This window comes from Solanum tuberosum, unplaced genomic scaffold (assembly GCF_000226075.1).
Source record: "Solanum tuberosum cultivar DM 1-3 516 R44 unplaced genomic scaffold, SolTub_3.0 scf00020, whole genome shotgun sequence".
Taxonomy (NCBI): Eukaryota; Viridiplantae; Streptophyta; class Magnoliopsida; order Solanales; family Solanaceae; genus Solanum; species Solanum tuberosum.
Window position 1 is genome coordinate 1792696 of NW_006238946.1, and position 11294 is coordinate 1803989.

Here is an 11294-nt window from a genome sequence, read left to right on the forward strand (position 1 = left end):
CAAAGTGTGATTACTGGATTGCTGCTACGAAGGAATTATGGTGTATTTGATATGAAGTCTAACGATTTAATATTCTGCGAATTACGACATTGTATGCATTTTCTCAACCGAGAATACCGCCATTACCTTAAGAAAAAATGAATTTAGTTTTGTATACAACTTTGAAAAGAAGCGAATTATACAAACGATCATTCCTATAGCAACTAAAAATATAGCTACAGTAAGTAATTATTAAAACAGTAGTTAAGGAGAATAATTATTTTAATTATGGTATCGATTTCCGTAAGTTGCCCTATTAAATATAATCGAAAATCAAGGACAACTGAACACCTAGACAAGACTTAATAGGAAAGACAAAGAAAAAAACTGGAATTGGTAGGGTGCGCCAGGCCCGTGAAGTAGTGCAACGCACAAGAGCCCAGGCAACAAGCTACCTTAATGAGCTCTTCCCCTTTAAAAAATTGAGTTCATATCATGTTAGTCGATGACCTGCATATCAGATATTAAACTGATAAGAACAGATACTACACTTGATCTTAGCCGAAAGGCTGAGAAAGGTATGCTTGACTTTGTGTAAACAGGTTATTTTTATTGCAAGCACTTGCTCTCTAACGAACGGCGTGGGTAATCAATGTAGATTGTAAGCAGATTCAACTTCGAGAAAAACTAGAAAGTTATTAGGCTTCTGCTATTATACCAATGAGCATCGCCAAAATATGAGATGCAATTTTTTTGTAGCAAGAACCTCCTTGAGTTGGAGATGGATTTGGCTGGCATGACGACCCTTACCAATATATTTCTATGCAAAAAGGATAACAAAAGGAGGACATTGAGCATTGTCACTATGACAAATAATATTCATTCCTGTACAAATGTTAATACTCCCTCCGTACAAGTCTATCGGAAGAATTACCTAATAGATGGAGCTTTTACAAAAACAAGGCGGGGTGCCTCTATAGAGCCCAAAAAGTTATTTACTATGTATAGACTATCCATCAAAAGTTAAACTATTCTCTTTGCCTATTTTGAAAGTTAAATAAGATACTTGTAAGTTGATTTCTATCTTAATTTACCTTTCTAGTGCAATTTTTGAGATATATATATTTACAACAACTGGAAAATTGCATCTGATAAAATTCAAGAATCTGTTTGAATTGTGTTGACATGAATATCACTTCTATATGCTTGAACAATTAAACCACACCTAAGAATTAAATCAAAGTGAAATTGTATCTTGTATCCAACTCAAACGAGAATGATTTTTCGTTTGGGACCGTAGAGCATACTAGCCAATTACAGGTTGACAATATTGTGTGTACTTTCGAGATCAAATCGGCATTTACATCATGTAAATTCAAAATCAATCAGAGTTAACAAAAATTTAGCATACAACTTGATACACAACGAAAATAACAGAAAGGTGAACATACATGTATCAAAGGCCCAACAAAATATTAAACTGGAATTGGTGGGGTGCGCCAGGCCCATGCAGTAGTGCAACGCATGGGCGACGCCCAAGAGCCCAGGTAGCAAGCTACCTTAATGGACTCTTCCCCTTAAAAAATTGAGTTAATATCGTGTGGACCAATGGCCCACATATCAAATATTAAACTGATAAGAACAGATACTACACTTGATCTTAGCCAAAAAGGCCGAGAAAGGTATGCTTTGTCCAGTCTAAGTGACTGGCTTTTATTACAAAACACTTGCGTTCAAGTCCTGCTTTTGCCTTCGATGTGGGAAACTAACATACAGACATAAGAAAAATAGAAACTTGAACTAAAAAAAGATGAGACGCACTCACTTGAAAACATTAAAGTTTGAAAATAAATGAAACTTCAAGGAGTACTCTTTATTAATATTTGCTCACATGTCATGCAAATTCTGGTCTAGCTCTTCTGTTTCTTAAGTGAACTTTTAACAACTTTTTTTTCTTTCTGGTTTTAGTCCTTAAAAAAACCTGATAGGCTCTTGGTTATGAATTGAGTGAAATTCAAAAAAAAATGAAATACACTAGTTGAAAAAAGGTATTTAGAAGTTGAAGTTATGTTTGAACATATATTTTACTTGAAAAAATAAATAAATTTTGTTAGTAAGCAAGAAAATCACTTGAAAAACTCATCTTCAAATACTAACCAAAAATCATTCTACTTTACAACCAAAATATTCTTTAAGTTGATTTGAAGCTTTAGTTGTGTATGAGTTATGTTTTCTAAGTACCAAGATATGTTCAAACAAAATCTAAGGAATAGAACGGAATAAGAGAATTGTTACAAAGTTTTATGTACACAATTAAACTCAGTTCTAATTAGGGGTGTTCATGGTTTGGATAAAAACCGATCCAAATCGAAAAACCGATTAAATGAACCGATTTAATTTGGGTTTTGGTTTGGTTTGGTTTTAGATTGTTAAGAACCGATAGTATTTGGTTTGGTTATGATTTTGTTCGAAAAAAATTGAAGAAATAACCGAACCAAACCAACAAGTTATATCCATAAATTTTATTATTAGAAGAAATAACCGAACCGAACCAACAAGTTATATACATAAATTTTATTATTATACATACATAATATATTATATTCATAAACAATTTTAAAGATTTTATATATGTTTCATCAAAATTTATTTTTATAATTTACTTATGAAAGAAAAAATGTCCAAGGTGAGAACATTTTTCTTATTGGTTTCATGTATATGAGTGTCTATGGAAATTCTTTGTGGGACTAAAAATGTCATTGCCTCTTCCTTCTATGCCAAAATAGTGAATTTTGAAGTTTTATTCAGTAAATTCATTGATCGAAAGTTCTATAATGCCAGTCATTCTAACTATTTTTTTGTTTGAATGGATTGTTGTCACTTTTTTCACGTTTTGAATGAATTGTTTTTTTTATTTTTATGTATGGTTAATAACCGAATAACCGAACCGAACCAAACCAAACCAAAACCGAAAACAACCAAACTGATAAATATAAATTATATTTGGTTTGATTTGGTATTGATAATTTTAAAACCGATTAAGTTGGTTTGGTTTTGGTATTGACCAATAACCGACCCAAACCAAACCGTGAACACCCCTAGTTCTAATTATCTTTTAAAAGAATTGTGGCAACCAATGAGTTTAAAAGGTCGCCTTCCTTCTTGATAATTAAGTAATTTTGGGGGAAATGTACATCACTTAGCATGTCGGCATCCTAAACTATATAATTTATTGATTGAATACCACCAACTTTTTTTCACAAGAAAAATCAAGATTAGGAGCAACGACACTTATAACATGAAGGTGAACAACACTGTTTGTGAGCATGAAATACTATTTTATTATTCTTGTAATGTAACTATACTTGTAAACACAAATTTTACGTAAAGTGTTAAATAATATTGATTTGAAGATGTAGTTTCAAAGTGAAATGTTGATTTACACTTGCAAATCTTTAACTTTTACAAGTTCATTTCTCAAGTTCAGTTCACATTCCAGTACATACACTTTCACAAACTTCAATCGTGGATGCTTACTAATTACATATAGAGAGAGAGTAACCTGACGAGATGTGTATAGCATTCTTAGATCTCAATATGAGAAAGGAATCAGATCTTGATCCAAAAATTGAAGTGACTCAAAATTAGCGAGGAGCAATATTTTCTCTACTAATTTGTCCATACATATTCATAAATACTTAAAGCATTTAATCTTAATTGAAATATTGAAAATATTTTGAATGTAAGTAAAATGTTGATTTCAACTCAAAAAATCTTTAAATATTCACAATATTTTTATTTCAACTTAAGTTACATCTAAACAACAATAACATACTCAAAATAATCTCACAAATAAAGCCTATGCACAAACCTTTTCCCTACCTTAAGAGATAAAAATATTATTTTCAATAGATGCTCGTGTCAAAAAATTAAGTTACATCTAAACAGTAATAATAACTACGTATTTCACTTGCTTTCCTATTGAACTCCAGCCCAGAAATGTTCAAAGGCTTACTAAACAGTTTACCTAAGGATGTTTTGCGTAAAATAAGCCAGAGCCCAAAATTTGTTCCGGTCCAAATCCATATTCAGTAACGACCAACAACCACCGCAGAGCTAGTCAAACCACCACTACTCACGGCGGGTGGTATCCAATTCTGAGCTGATGGCCAGTATCATCGGCGTAGCATCTTCTCCTTTTCCCACCCAGACCTCTCACCTCCTTCCATCTCGCTCTAATTCCATATCTTCTCTCATTCAACTCAAGGTACAGTAACTCTTCATCTCTTCAAGATTCACGTTTTTTCTTCTCAAATATTGACATTTTCATTGCTTGATTCTTAAAGAGAGATTCGGTTCGGCGATTGTTGTTGCTTCGAGTGAACTGCTCATCAAGACAGGTCGGAGATGCAGAGACAGAATCAGAATCTAAGGTGGTATTGCCAGATACTTCTGCTGATACAGGCATTTCAGCATACAATTGGTGTGCAGCACTTGGAGGGATTGGGTTTCTTGAGACTTCTTACTTGACGTTCCTCAAGTTCACTAACTCTGAAGCATTTTGTCCTGTTGGTGATGGTGCCAGCTGTGGCAACATCCTCAACAGCAGCTACTCAGCTGTATTTGGTAATATCCCATGCTATTTTTCAACTTTCTACTTTAGGACTATCTTTGTAACCTTCTAAAAGTATCCAAAGTTTTGTTAAAAGAAACAGATTTTAATATGAAAATATTAACACATCTGTACAAGTAAAATTGGTGGGAACCTGAAGAAGTGATTGGATACAATTACATTTAGGAGTTTGGCAAAGTCTTACCATTTCACGCCTCTCTTTTATGATTAGCCTCTTGTTTGATTCTCTTTATGAATTATGTACTTACCAGACATAATAATCTTTATCCATATTTCCCCAATTGTCTTATTTTGACTAAGAAGTTGAAGAAGCCCTTTTTAAGTATATTAGTGAAGAACACATAATTCTACCTTCATGAGGTAGGAGTAAGGTCTGGTGTACACGGTACACCACCCTCCCCAGACCGCACTTGGGATTACATTAGGTAATGTTGTTGTATAGAAGACCATGTAATGCAATAGGATTGCTTTATCTGTTTGTAAGAAAAAATTGTTTGGAACAACAAATAGAGGAATACATCTATTTATGTAGTATGATATCTCTGAAAACATATCCTTTGTAATGAAACAGACAGACTAAGATGACAATGGTAAAGCTTCCATTTACTGATGGTGATAGTAAATTTGTTGTATTGCTAGTAATCGTCGTAAATTGATTAGTTCTATATGGGTTGTCAAGCTGGCGTAACCTTCCTCCTTTATCCGGGCCTGGAATTAGATATAGAGCAAGCTCACACAATCGGAGTTTCCCCGGGGATAACCCCATCCCAATACTACTCCAGCCAAAGCATGTTAACTTTGCAGTTAATACAGCTGACCCAACTAATTAGGAAAACTTCGATGTCGCTATTGTTGTACATGGAGATAGTAAGTTTTGCTTGTTAAAAATATTAATTTAGGACATAAAATGAAGTTGGAGGTTATTAGCTGAAGGAATCTATTGTTAATTAGACCAGCATATGTTGATAATAGCCTTTTTTTTAAGTTACATAATCTTCGGTTGTCTTCAAATGAGACGCTGTAAGGTAGATAGTTTGTATTATCAATGAATGGGATGCCTAGAAATGCAATTGTGCTGAGAAACCTGTGCCGTACCCAATTCGCCTCCATAAGGTCACCATCATTTCCACCTGTACCACTTCCAGTATTCATTGATGAATCAAAGGACTTTTCCCCTATCTCAGTGTTACAATAAGCCGGCACACATTGATTGCACTGAGGTTTCAAAAACTCCAGCGTGGAGCCAGAATTAGAAAAGCCAATATCAATTGGTCCAACATACTTGACAAGAAGATGTTGACAGTAAACTTTGCTGTAAGTTGCAGCTCTTTTATCTCATAGTGGTGAGGCCCCAACATAAACCAATTCCTGGAAGTAACAACACCTAATCCTCGTACTGATGTGGCTCTAATTGCTCGTAAATCTCTCATATACTTTATGTGCATAGTGTGCATAACACAGGTGAATTGTTCGACCTTTATCTTATCCAAAAAAAAAAAAAACACTAGGGTGAATTGTTCAGGGCATACTTGGGCCAGTTATGGGCTGGGATAGATTATCTTTGCAGCTGCCCATCCCATTGGACCTGTTACGTCTGTTTGATTCCTAGTCCTTGGAAGTTTGTTGAAAACCTACCCTATCTGATTTCTTCTTCTAACAAAATGTTTTAACTCCTTTTGATGGTAAATCATATCACAGAGGAGGCAGCACATTGTATTATATAGTTTATTTTGTTGTCAGACTTAATAACTAATGCAGTGCTAATTTTGTTACATTGTAAGTTGTATTTATTTGATTTGAAAGACAGAGATTGGAAAATCAATAAATTGAAAGCAGTATGTCCCTTAAATTGCAGGTAATATGTTTGGAAAGAGATTCAGTTTTCATCCTTTTTCATTTGCCAGGTGTTCCTCTTCCATTAATTGGTATGGTTGCTTATGGAGTAGTTGCAGTACTTGGGATACAATTGGGCCAGAAAAGCAGGCCTCTTGGAATTGGTGAAGCTAATGGGCGTTTGGTTTTACTTGGAACAACTACTTCCATGGCAGCTGCCAGTGCATACTTCTTGTACATCCTAAGCACAAAATTCACTGGGGAATTTTGTCCATACTGTTTAGCTTCTGTCCTGTTGTCATTTAGTTTGTTCGTCAGCAGTATAAAGGTTATCTCCACTACAGAGAACATTGGTTTAGCTTCTATTGCTATATGCAATGCTAATGACAAAGATATTTCTTTTGTATACAGGGTTTGGGGTTTCAAGAGGTGCAAAAAGATGTGGGTATACAGTTACTTATAGTTCTCTTGGTGGTTTCTACCCTAAACAATTCATACAGTGACTCTCAGCCTACAAACACAGGGTAAAGAATCCGTACACATTCACACATTGTAGGATGATATTAGGCAAAGTGTCTTTGGATTGAAAGGACAATAGGCAAGGGTTCCCTTTTCTTGCATTAAGTAGTGAATGTTTGATTGGCATTGATTACAGAGATAATCACATTAACTTATATAAAAACTTCCATGAATTATTTAAGCTACAATCTTAAAGCAAGTAAGAGAAGCTTGTTTCAGTTTCTAGGTTTAGCAGTAACAGGATATCTTGGTTAATTTAAGATAGAAAAGCTCTTGATGTATAGTCATTTAGTCACAGGTAAAACTCTAGATCATCTGAAATGTATAGTTGGTGAAAAGATCATGCACGTTATTCAAGAGAACAATTACTCAAAATCCTTTTCCCATCTTTTGCAGTTCTGCTATGGCTGAGATGGAATACTTTACAACAGAGATCACATCAGAGTCTACACCTTTTGCTATATCCCTAGCGAAACACCTGCGTTCAATTGGGGCAAAAATGTATGGGGCTTTCTGGTGTTCTCACTGCCAGGAACAAAAGCAGGTTCTCTTTCTTTTGCAAATGTGCTTTCTTAGTACTGCATTTTGATGGGTTTCTCAAAAAACTGCATATGAAAATGATAGCTTTTCTAAAATTATTTCCATTTTGGTTGCCTCAATGGCATAGTGACATCATTTCATTAGGCAAAAAAAAAATTGGTGAGATTCAGAGAAAGAAAAACTTGCTTACATAGAAAATGGGAAAGTAAAAATCTTTCCCCATTATCAAATCTGACATGATGTAGGTAGGGTGAAGCGTGGATGTTGATTAGGCTCCAGCCACGTTGTCTGATTGCTACATTCCTAAAGTAACATTCTATAAGGGAAAATACAACATGATATGGGTAGGGAAGAATATGAATGTGCATCAACTACTATTGGGTTGAATATTAACGTCTTCCATAAATAAGTAAGAGCATCATTAAAGGGAAAAAGAGAGACCCTTATATTTCCTTCTTTCATATGCTGGTGCTGGAATTTGGCTAAGAGCTTCAGTGGATTTATCCTTAGAGTTCAGAAGCAGATTCCCAGAGTTCTGACCCGAACTGTTTGTCAATATTGCAACTAATCTTTAAGAGTATAAAAAAAGGCCGTAGAGATCCCACTAAAAATTCTGATTTGCATCATGCACTTAGCAGTATAGGTAAGAGTTGCTTGTATTCTGTACTAAATTGGTTTATTTCTTGTGTCACTGCAACAAGATGTTTGGACGAGAAGCAGCAAAGTTACTAGACTATGTAGAATGCTTTCCTTATGGACTTAAGAAGGGAATTTACATGATCGATGCATGTCAAGAAGCAAAACTCGAAGGGTTCCCTACATGGGTGATCAATGGGGAGGTGAGCAAGAACCTTCTTTATGCTAGAAAAATCTTTTGTAACCTATACAAAGGCACCAGTCATTCACACCTTCGATAAGAAAATGAACATCTTGCTGTTTGAACCTCTAGCTTTCTTTTCCAAATTCCATTGAGGGACCTTAAAACTATAATATTGTGGCAGGTTCTTAGCGGAGAGAAGAAGCTTTCGGAGCTGGCTGCACTGTCTGGTTTCGATATGAAAGAAGAACTTACTGAGGCTAAATGAGCTCTGTTGACCAACAGTCACATATTCTTAGGATATCGAAGTTTATGAATTCTTATAACTGCCGTCTGGTAATTGCTTAGTTTCATAATGTAATTATCTTCTTATGTTAGTAAAACTGAATAGATAGTATGATGAAGTGAAGGATCCGAGTGGATCGTATATATATCAAGCAAATCCTATTACCCACAATTATTTGAATGTTGTGGTACTATTTTCTTCTAATGTTGTACGTGTCCAACTTCCCCCTGAAAGTCTATTTCTCTTCTTTTTTATCTATGCCAAACTTTGCCGATAACTTTTCCCTAATCTGAACCCATTGTGACGACAATAGACAACAATCTAATGGCAAGAGTAACCTGAAGATGAAAAAGTATCTCGTGATTATTCTCTTTGTATGTAAGAGTGATTATATCCCATAATGTGAATGATCAACTCTTGAAATGAATTTCCCTGTTTAATTTCCTATTTTACAAATGCTGCCTAAAGTGAAGACGATACAGATTGAAGGAGCAGAGATGTATATAATCTAAATTCTATTTTATATTAAAGGAGGAACTGACTTTCCTAAATTGGAAATCTTTTCTCTAGACTTGTCAATACAAGTATTCATTATTTTGTGATCAAGAACGTCAATTGGAAGTTTGGAACAATAGCTTCTTTTTAAATGCAATCAATTCTTATTTTAAAATTTCAATAATCGTGATACAACACATAATTGAATGTTGAGTTTAATACTCTAGTCAATATAAGTTAAACAAAACTGAATGTTTAATAAAAATTACTTTTGAACATGGAAACCCCCAAATTAAAAACTAGCTTGATTTAGTTCAAAATTAACTTGCTTTATTTAAAAAACGATTAATGTTTGACTCTATTCAAGATCCAAACTGTAAATTTTTTATATTTAGTGAAATTTAATTCTTGATAATTGTATAAATAATTGTTCAAAATTGTGGTAAGTCATAAATCTTTTACTTTTTAAGAAAAATAAATAAATAAAAAGCTGAAGTACCCCTCCTTGTAACTACTTCCTCTGTTGTTTTGGCCATTGAGCGATCAGTTCCTTCAATTGTGTGAATCATGGTGACTGTAAATCTTAAGTCGCTGCTGATATTCTCAGCATTTCTTAGGCTGTTTTTGATAATTTACGGAGAATGGCAAGATACCCATATGGAGGTTCGATACACAGATGTGGACTATCTTGTTTTCTCAGATGCAGCTGCTTTAGTTGCTGCCGGAAAATCCCCTTATCAAAGATCTACATATCGTTACTCACCCTTGATTGCTTTTCTTCTTGTGCCCAATTCTTTCATTCATCCTTCTTGGGGAAAGTTTATCTTCTCTGCTTCAGGTAAAATTTCCCCTTTCTCTTCTCCTTTTTTCTTTCTTTCTTTGTCCCTTAATGTTTTGGGTTCTTTTTATTCGCGTTTAATGCTGAAGAAGTCTGAGCTTCACAATTTTCGTATGATTTGTGTTTATTATTTGTTAGAACAGACAGATACATGAAAGCTTAATTTTGTATTAAGCTCTTGTTAGGTTCTAATTTCAAGACAATGCAAAGGTTCCATTTTTAATCTACTCATTTGGAATTCTTGTTTTCCCTCATACAAATGCTCCTTGTATGTGGTTTCCAAGAGATTTCTGCAGCTCTCTCTGCTTAGGTTTCATTGGCAATCTTTGGGGTTGTTGTGGATGTATAACTAAAGACTGGATGAATTGTTGATTGGGACTTGAACTTGTAGATGATCAATCTAAGAGTAGACAAATAGCTTTTGAACTTGCACCTTTGTATGTGGGTTTGTTGTCTCTTCTTATTGCAAAAAATGCATAATTGATATTCTTAGAAGACATCTTAATTATGTTGCCAAAACAGATATGCTTAGTGAAACTTACATTGAGTTCGTGCGGCAGATCTTCTCGTGGGATTTCTTATCAACGCCATTCTAAAGCTAAGAGGGGTGCCTGAGAAATTATGCACCTATTCAGTGATGGTATGGCTTTTGAATCCATTTACCTTTACCATTGGAACTCGTGGGAATTGTGAGCCCATCATCTGCGCCATAATCCTTTGGATTATTTTATGTCTAATGAATGGTAAAACTTCCAGTACCTTTTAATTACATCTATTATAGTTATGTTGAGAACTTACTCCTAAATTTTTCTTTGTCATTGTAAGTTTACTTCCCTACTGCTACTTATCTGTTATTATCTCTTTCAAAATGGTTCCTGTCTCCTTAATCTACCTTAATTATCATTGGGGCAATGTAAATGACTGTAAAGAGGGGGCATATGGAAGGGGAAGTATTTAGGGGAATCATGATTTAATTGATGAAACTGTAGAAAAGAAGGTATTCTCATTGAACACCGATCAAGATTGAGTCTTTCTCCCACTCCTCCACAGGGTTAGGTGTATAGTGTTGTCTCCTGTATTCAGATTAGCAAACCAGAAATAATAAAAGATGAAAATAAAAATACAAAGAACTATCCGAGTCCACAGAACCCACTGTACTGTGTCCTTAAGAAATTTAATCCCCTCAAGTACCCGAGGTTGCAGATTAATTCCTCCCAAGATAAAACGGATTAATCATTAAAAAAGTAGTGGTACCTCAAACTTCGATAATTTCAACGAACTCAAAATGACAGCAACGAATCACACACAAACACGATCAATCGATTTTGTTTTGTAAGAAATGTATGCAAAAGAA

General features: G+C 34.6%; 2 protein-coding genes across 2 annotated transcripts in view; both read left to right on the forward strand.

The window, feature by feature from the left end:
* Window positions 1–3962: 3962 nt before the first annotated feature.
* On the forward strand, window positions 3963–8840 carry LOC102581146 (thiol-disulfide oxidoreductase LTO1). The gene is made up of 7 exons (XM_006340732.2): window positions 3963–4246; window positions 4326–4605; window positions 6517–6773; window positions 6857–6969; window positions 7361–7508; window positions 8206–8343; window positions 8506–8840. Exons 1-7 carry the CDS (start codon window positions 4145–4147, stop codon window positions 8587–8589), a joined length of 1122 nt encoding a protein of 373 aa, XP_006340794.1. The 5' UTR covers window positions 3963–4144; the 3' UTR covers window positions 8590–8840.
* Window positions 8841–9583: 743 nt separating this feature from the next.
* The window catches only part of LOC102581482 (GPI mannosyltransferase 1), a 4088-nt gene continuing 2377 nt past the window's right edge, over window positions 9584–11294 (forward strand). The window contains exons 1-2 of the mRNA XM_006340733.2: window positions 9584–9940; window positions 10501–10683. Coding sequence (XP_006340795.1) covers window positions 9670–9940; window positions 10501–10683 — 454 coding nt within the window. The 5' untranslated portion in view covers window positions 9584–9669. The remainder of the gene's footprint in view (window positions 9941–10500; window positions 10684–11294) is intronic.

Coding starts and splice junctions, on each gene's coding strand:
- LOC102581146 (XM_006340732.2), top strand. CDS start 4,145: ATGGCCAGTATCATCGGCGTAGCATCTTCTCCTTTTCCCACCCAGACC. Junction 4,247..4,325: donor CTTCTCTCATTCAACTCAAG/GTACAGTAACTC, acceptor TGATTCTTAAAG/AGAGATTCGGTTCGGCGATT. Junction 6,774..6,856: donor TGTTCGTCAGCAGTATAAAG/GTTATCTCCACT, acceptor TTTTGTATACAG/GGTTTGGGGTTTCAAGAGGT.